This window comes from Zootoca vivipara, chromosome 6, assembly GCF_963506605.1.
Source record: "Zootoca vivipara chromosome 6, rZooViv1.1, whole genome shotgun sequence".
Taxonomy (NCBI): Eukaryota; Metazoa; Chordata; class Lepidosauria; order Squamata; family Lacertidae; genus Zootoca; species Zootoca vivipara.
In genome coordinates, this window is record NC_083281.1 from 73,501,309 (window position 1) to 73,515,623 (window position 14,315).

The following is a 14,315-nucleotide window of genomic DNA, read 5'->3' on the forward strand; positions in this document are numbered from 1 at the left end:
TGCAGTGGCTCCCTGGTTGTGGACTGCTCTTCCCCAGGGAGGTTTGTCTGGCACCTACATTATACATCTTTAGGCACCAGGCAAAATCTTTCCTCTGTAGCCAGGCATTTGGCTTTTAATTATCTGTGGCCTTTTAGAAGCGAATGGCATGTTTTTAATAGATTTCTTTTTTCCATTTTATTTCATTTTTCATTTGTATACCACCTTTCTCTATTGCTATACTCAAGGTGGTTTACAAGCTGAAGAAACAAAATAGACAGCAAAGGTCACACATATAATAACAATCTCATCCAATACAAAGCAACCACGGTAATGTTAAAATTAACAACTTATATCAAATACAGCAGTATTCAGCAATCCATTAGAATATAATAGTAAACAGTAAAGCTAAATATCGGCAAATAATAATTGTTATTGTTTAGTCGTTTAGTCGTGTCCGACTCTTTGTGACCCCATGGACCAGAGCACGCCAGGCACTCCTGTCTTCCGCTGCCTCCCACAGTTTGGTCAAACTCATGTTGGTGGCTTCGAGAACACTGTCCAACCATCTTGTCCTCTTTCGTCCCCTTCTCCTTGTGCCCTCAATCTTTCCCAGCATCAGGGTCTTTTCCAGGGAGTCTTCTCTTCTCATGAGGTGGCCAAAGTATTGGAGCCTCAGCTTCACGATCTGTCCTTCCAGTGAGCACTCAGGGCTGATCTCCTTCAGAATGGATAGGTTTGATCTTCTTGCAGTCCATGGGACTCTCAAGAGCAGGCATCCCCAAACTGCAGCCCTCCAGATGTTTTGGCCTACAACTCCCATGATCCCTAGCTAACAGGACCAGTGGTCAGGGAAGATGGGAATTGTAGTCCAAAACATCTGGAGGGCCAAAGTTTGGGGATGCCTGCTCAAGAGTCTCCTCCAGCACCATAATTCAAAAGCATCAATTCTTCGGCGATCAGCCTTCTTTATGGTCCAGCTCTCACTTCCTTACATCACTACTGGGAAAACCATAGCTGTAACATAAAAGGTAAAGGTAAAGGGGCCCCTGACCATCAGGTCCAGTCGTGTCCGACTCTGGGGTTGCGGCGCTCATCTCGCTCTATAGGCCGAGGGAGCCAGCGTTTGTCCACAGACAGCTTCCGGGTCATGTGGCCAGCATGACAAAGCTGCATCTGGCGAACCAGAGCAGCGCACGGAAATGCCGTTTACCTTCCCCGCCGACCTTCTGATCAGCAAGCCCTAGACTCTGTGGTTTAACCCACAGCGCCACCTGGGTCCCTAGCTGTAACATAGCTTTAAATAATAATTACCAATCACACCAATTACAATTATTAATAATAATTACCAGTTACAATAATTACTAAATCAATTACTAATCAATAAAAGTTTATGGCAAGAATGCATAAAATACATAAAATACCACAGAATGCATAAAATACCACATAAAGAGTAAAAGGTTGTGGTTACCAAAACCACGTAAAAGGAGAAACAAGGACACACTTATAATTTATAATAAATAAATAAATAAATACCTTCTTTTACCTCTTGGTTTCAATGTAAGTAGGGAAGGGGTTTGTCTGTCTGGTTGGTTGTACTGGTAAGTCTCTTTGGGTTGCCCTGGGACTAATGAATTCCATGAATAACAATAAGATCACCTCTCCGTCTTCCCTTCTCCAAGCTAAACATTGCTGTTAAGCAATTGCTCTCCACCCTCCAATTTGCATTTTCCTTTTTCTCCCCTTAGGTGTGGGCGCCATGACGTGGTCCCCTTTAGCGTGTGGAATCGTTTCGGGGAAATACGACGGGGGGATCCCTCCCTACTCACGAGCATCGCTAAAAGTGAGCAGTGGCATTTGATGGCTGTGACCGGCAGAAGGGAAATACTGTTGCACATGCCCCTGTCTCTGAGTGACAGGAGACTCTGGGGAGGCCCAGGACTTGCCAGGGGTTTCATTCCAAGGGAATGAAGGTCAATGAGGCCTGGGGTATCTCTAGGATATATGGTTTTATTGGCACATATACATATATTGATATGTCCTGAGCAACGGATGGAGGGGCTCGGAGCATTAACAGCCCAACAAATCCAGCTTCCCCGGACCACAGCTCTTGAGCCCACCACAGAGCAAGGCATGCCTCTGCGTCTCCAACTTCCAGCATCAGCTAAAACTCACAGGCAGAACTTTGGTCATTGTCCTTCCACTTAGCAAGGTGGTGTCTTTTCCAGCTAGGTGAGGGAGGTTACCCCGATTTGCCTCAATGGCAACAGGGCAACCTCCGCAACCTCCTTCTAATGTAAATGGCTACTAGCCACGATGACTATGCTCTGCCTCCACAACTGGAGGCAGCAATGCTTCTGAATCCCAGTTGCTGGAAGCCACAGGAGGGAAGAGGGCTGTTGTGCTCGAATCCTGCTTGCAGGCTTCCCACAGGCATCTGGTTGGCCACTGTAAGAACAGGATAGTGGACTAGATGGGCCATTTGCCTGATCCAGCAGGCTCTCCTTGTGTTCTTAAAAATGGCAGTGCATAACTGGCCGGCCGAAGCCATTGCCTTAACAAATGAACTGATCTGCTGGTTTAGCAGCTTAGTCCCACTAGATTCTATACCTCACATACCTTTGTTTCTCTTCGCTTCCGCCTGCCACTGGTCTCTTTCCTCTCCCCAACCCCAGGGCTACCAGTGGCTGAAAGACAAGATCTTGAGTGAGGAAGGGAGGCGGCAGCAAGCCAAGCTGAAGGAACTGCAGGCCATCGCCGAGCGGCTGGGCTGCACTCTGCCCCAACTTGCCATTGGTAAGTGGGAAATGCTTGCCTCCATCCCGACCCTTTCCTGGAGGCAGTGGCTGCCTCTGCAGAATGGGAGAGCAGCCTTGCTGGGTAGCGGGTCCATCTAGACCAGGGGTCGGCAAGGCTTAGTGGGCATGAGCTGGATCACTCCCGTGGAGATCCTCTGTGGGCCAGACCGTCGCAGCGCAACACCAGAAATCGCGGCTGCAGATGTCCCCGGCGTCGGAAATCGCTTCAGCGCATGCCCAGACACCGAAAATCGCACCTGCGCAGAAGAGATTTCCGGCATCTGGGCATGCGCAGAAGTGATTTCCAGCACCATGAACATGCACAGACACAATTTCTGGCATCTGCGCATGCGCAGAAGCCATTTCCGGAGCCACGGAAGAGAGTCCCCGTGCTGTGCTGCACTGGTTTAGCGCAATGCGCGGGGGCTCGCCAAGTGGGCAGCTCGGTTCGGCGGCGGCTCGGAGGCCAGTTAAACAACCTCCATGGGCCGTTTCCAATTTGGGGACCCCTGGTCTAGACCCAGCCTTCTGTTTCCAATAGGGGACAGGCAGAAACCCGCATGAGGGCAATGAGCCCCCTCCATTGTTTTCTCTACACAGAGGGAGACAGAGACTGAGAGAAACTGGTACTCAGAAGCTCCGTTTAGTTTCCACAGCTTCTGCAGCTTTATATTATTCTTTTTTCCAAAGATTTCTTAAGCTAGTAGCCTTCACCTTAACTGAAGGCAGGAAATTTCACAGGCTAGATGCATCGTGTGAAGAAATATATGTGCTCTCATCTGCCCAGAGCTTGAGAGCGAAAGTGATTTTTTGGCACTGTTGAGGGTTTCTTGAACTAAGCACTTGACTCTCCCCCAAAAAGACTCTGACCCCCCAAACAATCCCCCAGGTGGCCTTGGCAGTGTCCCCATTCTGTTCCCCTAATGCTCTTCTTCTCCCCCACCCCACCCAGCATGGTGTTTGCGGAACGAAGGGGTCAGCTCCGTCTTGCTGGGGGCTTCCAATGCAGACCAGTTAATGGAGAATATTGGAGCAATACAGGTGAGCACCCCGCGCATCACCCACCTTCAAGCCCTGGCAAACTGATCTTTGGTGTGTTTTTTTCTTGCATGGAATGCTCTGGACATAGAACCGCAGGGTTGGAAGGGGCCTCTAGTCTAACCCACTTCAGTTGTCGCTGAAGAATCCCTGGCAGGTGACCATCCAACCTTAGGCAAGAGCCTGAAGGCTCTTGAAAACTATTTGATTACTGATTGTTAGGCGTGGGAGAGAGGGGATTGAGGAGGAAGGGGTGATATTTGGGGGTTCATATCTTGGCTTCACACTCTCTGCTTTTAATTTTGCAAACAATGATATTTACATTGAAAGGAGACAGTGAATTGAGCAGGTGCTTCTGCAACTCGGCTTTCTTAGAACATGCCATGCTGGCTGCCTTGAATGGGGTCTCTCTTGAGACCCCCCCCCCCCAGGTCAGAATCAGAATCATCCTCAGGAGGAGGCTACTGTAGCAAAAGATTGATTTTTTTCCTAGGGGTGCTTCTTAACTCACCCCTGACATGTGACACCTATAAGTTCACCCACCAAATGGAACGCAACCCTTGCTTTAGGGTATTGCGCCATTCAGTATGTCAGATCATGCATTTGTCTTCTTAGCCAAACCTGCTTCTCAGCGTTGTTGTGATGATACAATATGGGTGCGGGAGGATCGGCACATAGCACCACTATTTCTCTGGAGGCAACACAGATCACTCCATTGACTCTGGTGTGAGGTATGCCAGCTCCATCAGGCAGCTCCTGCTCCTTAATTGTGCCAGCTGGTCATTTTAGGAACTGTTAAGAAATTGGCTCCTGAGTTTTGCTTTTTCCTCTTCCCTCCCAGTCCCATTTCCCTTGTGTGTTGTGTATTGTTGTTGTTGTTATTTATTGTAAGCCTGCAGGTAAGGACTGCCTCATTTTGATTGTACGTAAGCAGCCCCAGGAGCCTTTTTGGCTGAAGAGCTGGGTACAAATGCTCCAAATAAAGAAAGAAAATAAGCACATGCTTGATAGTGCCATAACCAAAATCTAACTTATGACCTCTCCCTCTTACTTGTCGTTTCCACCCGGCAGGTTCTTTCAAAACTCTCCTCTTCTCTTATCCATGAGATCGACAGCATCTTGGGCAATAAACCCTACAGCAAAAAGGACTACCGGTCCTAATCGGGAATCCTGTTCCTGCCTGGGACTTTCTACTCCTTGAATTCCTCTGCCTCTCCCGTTCGCTTGCTTAAAGCTATATCGAAGCCAAGTCAAGAAATAACGGTTTGCAACCCAAGACAACAGCGCAGCGTCTGAACCGAAGGCGTCCTAGAGAAAACCGTATTCAAACGTCGCCAGACTGCATAGGCTTCTTAAACTTTAATTTTCATTTTGAATGCAAGAAAACGCTGCAGGTTTGGGAAAGGGGCAAGTGAGGTTGGTTTCACGTCCATGCTTCCCTTTTCGAAGGAGTAAACAACTTTTGAGCTTTCTTCTCTTTCCTCCTCCTCTCTCTCTCCCTTGCAGTCGTTTTCTCTCTCTCTCTTTCTTCCAACAACCATATCTACGCACAGAGAGAATATCACAGCGCTTAGCTCATCTTGGTTTGAGGTGGGAACTTCTTCTTCTTTTAAATGGGCAGAGTCAAGGTTATGCTTCAATCCACCATCCATACTCTATGTAAGCCCAACTAGAGGAGCTTTGAGGAATGTGCCTTGGCCAGCCTCCTGGAAATGTCAGAAACTGCTTTTGGGGGGCCACTGCAGGCCCCCTCCCTGCTGCCAACCATTCCATCTTTCCCAGTTTTGACTTTGGGGGAAATGAGGGGAATTGGCTGAGCAGAATGTCTCTTTCCCCGGTTCTGCAAGGCCCCACATGCCACGTTTTGCAAAAAGTGGTTCATTCTTTCTATCACTTGGCCTCAGAGCTGGGAGTGGGCAGGTGGGGGGCAGAGAGGAGGGATCAGGGAACGGGACCTTCACAGGCTGAAACTGACCCATCTCTTCCCCAGGTGGAGTCAAGAAGAAACGCTTGGCCATGGAGAAATGGAAGGCCTAGACTAGAAATCCAGAGCCTACTGGTTGGAAAGATGTCCTATATCTTACTCAGGCCCTCTTCCAACCCCAATGTGTCAGCTTAGCACCAGCTGAACCTCCCATGTCTTCCCTCAGATACTCGCCGCCCTCACACCAAAAAATGTCCCTCGCTTTCTACAGCTTGAGATGCTGCCTTGATGTCCTTCACAGCCTTGTTGCTCTGGGCTCTGGGCAGGCAGAGAGGGGTTCCCAGTGGAATCGAGAGCCTGCACTCTCCCCCTCCAGGGCACTTTTCCCCCACCCTCCCACATTGTAGGATAAGCTTAGGCTCCCATCCATTGATTCCCACAGCAGAATTGTCCCTTCGAAGTGAGGAGCCAGGTGGGCAGAGGGTCCCCCCACGAAGGGGCCACCACGCCCCTAACATCTCTGTGGCCATGCCGTCCAAAAGAGCCCAGAGCCCTCGCAGGGGAGTTTTTTTCCTGTCCCGTTGCGGCCAATGCAAAGATTGTGCCTTAGTTGGCTATGAGATGAGCTTGCATTCTGGGATGGCCACACACAAAATCAGCTCCTGAATTCCAGAGTGTTGCATCTGAAGCCGTATGTTCATTTTCTCTATCTCCCTCCCCCCTCCCTTTTTTGTGGATTTGTACCAACCCCAAATGTAATAAGTTGAAGGCTACTTGTTTATCAATTGATACTGCAGCCCTACAGCAGGTGTAACAGGGCGGCGAATGGAGCAGAGCCAATGCCTTCCAGGTCTTTTTGGACTCCAGATTCTCATCAGCCCCTGCCCAGACAGCTGTTAGTGGTTGTGAAATATTTGGCAGGCCCCAGTGACTTGAGGAAGGATGCAGTGGGGCATCCTTCATTTTAATTTTTTCCCCCCTAAAGCGTATATACTTGATTGTAAAAAAGAAAAGAAAAGAAGACGACCTCTAAGCGGTTTGCAAAAAAGAATAAAACCATAACATTATCAGCAAGCACAATTACAGTCAGCTATTTTAAACGTTCAAAAATAATAATTAAAATCAACGATAAGCTGAGAACCAGATTATAAACAAACACCAGTAAATCTGGGCAAGCTTGTCTAAAACAGCAGTGTTTTTAGCAGGATCTGAAAAAGAGTTCAGTGACTGTGCCTGACGGGTGTCAATAGGCAGGGAGTTCCACAGTGCAGGTGCTAAACACTAAAAGATACCAGTTTCTTACCATTGTGGAACAGGCATTATGTGGTGCCCATGACTGTTCCAAAGATCAAAGCAGTCAAGTGGGCATATATGGCATCAGGCAATTTTGCACAAAAACTGGTTTGGCCTTTGAAGCAAAGATTTGTTTATTTTTAAAATAATGCCTAAAAATTAATGTGAGGTGGCTAGAGAATTCTTAGAGCCTTTCTTTACAAAACTGCAGCCAAGGGTTTTTCCTCCCCCACCCCACCCCACCCCCAAGAAATGAAGGCACCATTGTTCCTCCAGTTTTGCCTGTGGTTGAACAGGTTTGGTAGGCTTTTGCCGTGTTAGCAACCTGCCAGACCTCTTTGGCCAGAGGTAACAGTAGGACGAAATGAGTGCATGTGTGTTGAAAAGGAAGAAAAGTGGGTGGTCTGTGCACCTGAGAGTATACAGAGACACCATAGGAAATGGTATGTTTCTCCAACTGCTTTTAGCTTTTTAAAAACTATTGCCTGCATCCAGACTCTTCCTATTTTCAGAGGAGGGAGCCATGAAACTTATTCTCAGCTGGTAATGTAGCAAACAGCAGTGGGGAAATAAAACCGGAAACCCAAATAACAGAACTATAGAATTGTAGACTTGGGAGGGACCTGAAGGGCCATTTAGTCCAATGGCCTGCAAAGGAGCAAAAATGGATGGATGCCCAGAGTTTTGCCGGGAAAGCAGCCAAGTTCATTGAACAACAGCTTTGCAATAAGGCTTTTCACCAATATGCATGCCAGACTGTCCTGGTGACGAAAGCAGCTATGCATTTATGACTCTCTTCCTGGCAAAAAGAATGAAATTGCATTCATGCCCTGATTTGCTTTTTTTGTTTTTGTTTTTGTTTTGCTTTTATGTGGACACGCGACTTCACGATTCAGTTTCCTCTGGCTGTCGGGCAGCAGCCATGAATGCAACTGCGTCCCCCTTGCTATTGCTGCCTTTGCAATCAACTTCAGAAGCACAATGAATTTGTGTTCCACAGTTTGGGGCCTCTTCTCCCCCCCACCCACATCCAATGGAGAAACTTCCTGGATTGCACCCAGTGCTAGCCCTACGCAGAGCAGATCCATTGGGATTAATGGCGATGACGAACTCAGGTCCATTAATTTCAATGGGCCGACTCTGAATGAGGCTTAGGCTGCATTCACACCCGTGCTTCCTTCTGCTTTCCCAACATCTCCCTAACTGTGAATCTCCTTAGGATATTGAGGGAGCTCACTCTGGAGCTGCTAATGCAATGGTTTGACTTCCATTCATCCCTGGAGGCGCACACCATTGGCTCTCGAGGCAGACAAACACAACCAATTGGAGTTGCCACACAACGTACAAGCCACTTCCAGATACAGAGCGGGATATAGCGCAAGTTTAATTTCTGTGTTGCTGTATTTGCTCCCGGGGGGGCAAGGGAATCAGTTTGCAAATAACATGAAAACGAGCAATAAAGCTTGCACCATTCCTCACTACGCATTTCCGGAAGTGGTTTTTGCATTGTGTGCGAGCTCAAAGGTAATTCACAGTTCGGCAAACGTCGGTGAAACGGAATAAAGTTGCTGTGTACAAATGCAGCTTTAGTTGGAGGCAACCCCCTAAGCTAGATGGGAATGTCTTGTCAAGCAGTTTCAGAGATTAATGCAAAAAAAAAGGCGGGCAGCAACCTGCTCCTGGAGTCCTAGGATCATGGAATTGGAAAGAGACCCCCAAGGTTCATCTAGCTAGTCCCGACTCCCTGCAATGCAGGAATCACAGCTGAAACGGCCAACGAAGGAGAGTCCACCACCTTCCGAGGGAGTCCGTTCCACAGCTGAACGGGTCTCACTGTCAGAAAGTTCTTCCTAATGTTGTACTACCTTCTTTTCTGTCCTTTCCCCTGATTTATCAAGCCGTCCCCTGCTGCCTCCTATATCATGCAGGGACCTGCTCACGGCTGCTTTTTGCAATGGCACACCAGGGGACCGTACACCAGGGGTGGGCCTGCAAAAGGGTTCTTATCTCACACACACCCTCCTTGTTTTTTTTTTAACTCATGGAGGACAACTGCAGAGCAGCATTCAGCATCCTACACAAGAGGGATCCAGAACTGAGCAGCCTGACTCAGGAACTGGGGGCTCCTGGTTCAGAAGTGCTGCAACGTTCCAGACCAGATCTAAGTACAAAAGCGGGTTCATTTTTTCTGTCCTTTTTTTTTTTTTTGGCTAGTCGGTGGGTAGTGTAAATATGATGCGTTTTAAGACTGAGCCGCGAAAGGCTTGTGTTATTTTTTTACTAACGTCTGTGCCCGTGGATAAGAAGTATTTTTGTATGTCTGTCCGCCCCCCCGCCCCCCTCGCTTACCAAATCATATCCACTGGGAAGCCTTCATCAAATGCATTTCTTATCCTCTCTTGTTATAAACTTCCCCTACTCCCACAAAGCAACATTTAGTTCTTTAAATGGACTTGCTGTCGTCTGTAAGGATGGAGAGGAAGTCGAGTCCAGTTTACATTATAATCCAGAATTACCTAATTTGCATTGAAATGCAACAATCCGGCCCTCTGCTGCAAATGTAACAGAATGATGTGGTACAACCTGGAGCCAGGAAGAAAGAACGGGACTGCCAATGGGAGAATCACATTTTTAAATGAAGTCCCTGCAATGAGAAAAGTAGCTCGTGTGACAAGTTTTCTACATGCAGGGAGGATTCAGAATTATGATTTCTGCCCTCTCCAGTCTGAGGGAGCGCTTTCCACCCTGCAGCCTTGCGTGGACAGGATGGGCTTCAGCCAAATTAGTTGGGCTAGTTGCAAAATCCTTTTCAGCACTGGTCGCATCAGAGGCTGAATTGCTGTTTCAGGAGGCAGCAAGCTGCAAAGTCGAGCTGCTGAAACACAGCTGTGGCCTCCATCACTGGATCACCAATTTTTATCATTGATTTTTTTCTTTATATTTGCTTTATTTTATTTTTCTTGGCAGGTCCCCTGTCCAGGAAGCTTGCCCCCTCCAAGCAAAGTTGAACCACTTAGAGCTTTGTGGCCTCCAGCAGATTTAAGCACAGGCTCAACTAACACCCCAATGGGGCTTAAATGTGCTGCCCTTTTGTGGGAGGAATATAAAAACCTATTTGAGCAAGGGCAGAAGGCAGAGACACATGTCCAGAAGGAGAGGAGCCTCGGATCCTCTTTCAAACGGCCTCAACTCTTACGGTGGGGGTGCTGATGGGGGAGAACACTACCATTTGACTTCAGCCTCAAGAGGTTCCCCCAACCCCCTACATTTAAAGCCATCAGCAGCTGTTCTGCAAATACATAGACAAAGAATGGGGGGATGGATTGCAGCACCTTAGAACTTAGCATCATTACCCTTAGTTCTCACTTGCAATCAACGGGACAAGTTAAGGCATGACTTAGCTCCCATTGATTTCAGTGAGAACCAAGTTCAGATAAGTCTGGATCCAACCGTAGGATCATGCACACCCCACCAAATGAAATAGGAATTCAGAACCATTCTGACCTCTTTGCACCCTCTGGGATTGGGCCCTTTTCCCTCTGCATGCCAGAGGACTGTGCATTTTCTCCTCCGTGTCTGCCCCACTTTGAGACGTTTCACAATATCTAAGCCCCTCACCGAAGGCTTCCACCTTTTCCCCAAAACCTTCCCTATCAACCGTGTTTGCCGTGCTAATCAACTTCTTTCAGGGAGCCATAGAAATGCCACTGTAGCCAGGGGGGAGCAGGGGATCTGTAAATTTCCCCTGCCTCCCGTTAACCTTCCAGTGTCTTTTTATTATTATTTTAATTCCATGTATGTAAATAAAACAGAAATTACTCTCTCTTTTTCTTCCTTTCTTTTTTTGCCTTTTTATATATGTCAAAACAAAAGTGACCGTTCTCTAGAAATGACATATATGACGACTGTGAGTCCCGAGCTAACCGCGTCTAGGCAAAAGGCTGCTAGCCCCCATCAATCATGCTTCCTGACAAAGATTTGGACTGATTAAAGACAAGCTTCTGTATTTATGGAATGAATAAATGAATAAATAAACACCAAGCCTTATTTTATCTGTTGTCGCCAGAGCTCTCTCTTTAACTCTTCTTCCTCTGCGCCTTTGGTAGATTATTATTTATGTGTTATTCCTTTTATCGTCTGCATTTCTACCCTACCATTTTTCTATGAGTTGCTCAAAGTGAGGTACACGGTTCTGCGCATTTAATCCTCACAACAACCCTGTGAGATAAGTCAGGGTGAGAGGCAGTGACTGGCCCAAGGTCACCCCAGTGAGCTTCATGGCTTAATGGGGATTCGAACCCTCGTCTCTCCCAGGTCACCCTCTGATGCTCTAACCATTACCCCACCACAGGCTCTCAGTCCTGGCTCACAGCTGAAGGACAGCTGAGAGCCAGCAGAGAAAGCCTGGCCCAGAAGCCAGGCTTGTAAGGGCTAAGCGGCACTTTCAGGCTTCCTGAACTCACTCTTACAGGACTGAATCCTAACACCAAAGGAGCTCGCATCCCTGCTTCCAAATGTCAGTGTCTGGAAACTGCAGGAGGGGAGAGTGTTCTTGTGCTCGGGTCCTGCTTAAGGGTTCCCCAATAGAGGCATCTGGTTGTCCACAGTGAGAACTTCATGCTGGACTACCTAGGCCAGGCATAGGCAACCTTGGCTCTCCATATGCTTTGGAACTACAACTCCCATGATCCCTGACCACTGGCCCTGTTAGCTAGGGATCATGGGAGTTGTAGTTCCAAAACATCTGGAGAGCCAAGGTTGCCTATGCCTGACCTAGGCCATCAGCCTGATTCACTAGGGCTCTTCGTATGTTCTTAAGATGATAGGACAGCTTGCAAGCTCACTTTCAGCCGTATTTATCAGAGCAACATCAACAAACATGGGCACTAATTAGAAGACTTCCTGGGAATACACCCATTAATTTATTTAAATGTACCAAAAAAAACCAGCAACCCTAAGGATTGGCTTGCTCATCATGATACCTGCCCCAGATAACCCTTCCAACCGTGTTATTTTGATGGGTGAAACATGAAAATACGAGTCATATTCAAGGCTGTAATATTTGCATGCCTTTGCCTGTCTCAAAATGCCAGTCGAACAAGAGTGCTGCAAACTGCCCCTTAAATCCCGCAAGCCAACTCCAAAGCAAAGGACAGGCCAGAGAGAAAAGGCCTAATCCTGCCCCAAGCTTTGGCACCATCCCTCTTGGATGGGCAGTTTCTCTCCAGCCTTCTGTGTTTGGCCCAGCAAAGGGCATGGTGTCCTTTGCCCATTCGCAATGTTGTACGATGCGGATCTGCAACTTCTCTCTCAACCGCCCTGCCTAAGGTCAGCCTGTCGGGTGGTTGGGTCAACAGACTCCCAAGTATCCATTTTTAACCAGCTCACTAAACATCGCAGAGTGCTGACTCAAATGCAAAGGAAAGGATGTCAACTTTAATGGGTCGTGTCAGAGCAAGTCAGTGAAAATCCTGAAGCAGGGGGTCAGAATGGATCAACGTAGTAGGAGCCAAAAACATGGCATGCAGCAGAATTCAGGAAATGGGCAAGAGGACGGAGATCATGGAATCATAGGATTGTAGAGATGGATAGGACTCCCCAAGGGTCATCTAGTCCAACCCCCCTGCAATGCAGGAATCGGCTCAAAAATCCCTGGCAGATGGCCACCCAACCTCTGTTGAAAATCCTCGAGTCCATCACCTTCTGGGGAAGTCCATTCCACTGTCCAGCTGCTCTTACTGTCAGAATGTTCTTCCTAATAGTTAGAATCTCCTTTCTTGCCATTTGAATCCATTGGTTTGGGTCCTACCCTCTGGAGCAGCAGATAGGTAGATCAAGGTTGGCCAATGCCAAGCCACATATCGACCTGCTCTCACCTGATCCTATTTGCTTGCTTTGCACTGATGGCTTGGGCCTCTAAAAAAAGTCTCTGTCTTTGGTCCTTCTATGCCCAGTACATCAGAATTTTATTGCATTTTCAGAATAATGCTTTGATGTAGAAGGCTGGTTGATGTAGAGGGCTCTTGGTGGCTATCCTCTGTTTCCCCAGATGGAGGCAATAATGTGTCTGAATGCCAGTTTCTGAGAACTGCAAGAGGAGAGAGGGCTCTTCGGCTTAGGTCCTGCTTGTAGATTTCTCAAAAGAGGCATCTGGTCAGCCACTGTAAGAACAGGAAGATGGGCCACCAGCCTGATCCAACAGGCTCTTCTTATGCTCTTAATTGTGGGAGACTTGGGTTCGAATTCCTGCTCAGCTCTGAGTCTCATGGAGCCAGTCATTGCCTCTCGGTCCAACCTACCTCACCGGGTTGTTTTGCAAGGATTAAAAAATAGCGGAAGAGAACCATGGACACCACCTTGAGCTTCTTGGAGGAAAAGTGTGATATAAACCATAATGCTAAATAAAAATACTAAGGAAGAAGCAAAATTGAAGCATAACTCCCAACAGGGACTCGTGCAGTGAGGCCATGGGCAGTCTCATCAGAGGGTGGCTAATTTCGCTGCTTCTCTGTGCCAGGAGCGATTAATCTGGTCAGACTAGATGTGGTTGCACAACAAAAACAGCTTATTGCAAGAGGGTTCGGAGGAGGCAGGCCGGGAAGAATGAGTGTGTTGCACTCTGAACTCATCATTCAATTGATTCAAGTTTTGTTCTGGGACTAAAAGGGCACCTTTGAGAAAGAGATAGCTCAGTCGATAAGAGCTTGAGACTCTTAATTTCAGGGTCGCGGGTGTGAGCCCCATGTCGGGCAAAAGATTCCTGCATTAGGAGAGGGAGTCGGACTAGGTGACCCTCGTGATTCTACAAATGCTATGAATACCTGTGGCTCACCTGTGGCACCCCTGCCAGTGACTGACAGACCTATTCCAAGGGAAATTCTCAGTGCAACCAACACTTGACTTGACTTGAAGCCAATTGAGGTTTCCCATTTCTGCTTTTGTGGTGGCCAGCAGCACCCCAGAGCCCCAGGCTGGAAACAACCTTTTCTAGGCCCTGTGATCTCCCGAAATCAGCTGCATGGAGGGGGCAGGGAAGTCAAGAGGACCCCTCTCGAGCCAACTGAGATCCAGATCTCCAGCGTTATGGGGAAAGGTCCAGCTCCTGACCTTTTGCTTCCTTTAAAGCCTTCAGACATGGATTTGTCTCTTCCAATCAGACATCTCCTTCCAAACTCGCTGGGGAACCGGCTGCTTGCTGTCACTTAAGATTCCCAGGCAGCTGAGGACTCCCTGCCTCTCCCTATAGCTAGAGGACAACATTTGAAAAAGAAAGACGAATTTGG

The 14,315-nt window shown here is 47.8% G+C and overlaps 1 protein-coding gene across 6 annotated transcripts in view; it reads left to right on the forward strand.

Annotated features, from left to right (window-relative positions):
- Positions 1 to 11,084, forward strand: part of KCNAB2 (potassium voltage-gated channel subfamily A regulatory beta subunit 2) — a 115,553-nt gene extending 104,469 nt beyond the window's left edge. For all 6 annotated transcript variants that reach the window (XM_060276123.1, XM_060276122.1, XM_060276124.1 and 3 more), the window contains 4 exons: positions 1,728 to 1,822; positions 2,655 to 2,775; positions 3,730 to 3,818; positions 4,887 to 11,084. In XM_060276123.1, the coding sequence (XP_060132106.1) occupies positions 1,728 to 1,822; positions 2,655 to 2,775; positions 3,730 to 3,818; positions 4,887 to 4,976 (395 nt within the window). In that variant the 3' untranslated portion in view covers positions 4,977 to 11,084. The remainder of the gene's footprint in view (positions 1 to 1,727; positions 1,823 to 2,654; positions 2,776 to 3,729; positions 3,819 to 4,886) is intronic.
- Positions 11,085 to 14,315: the final 3,231 nt, after the last annotated feature.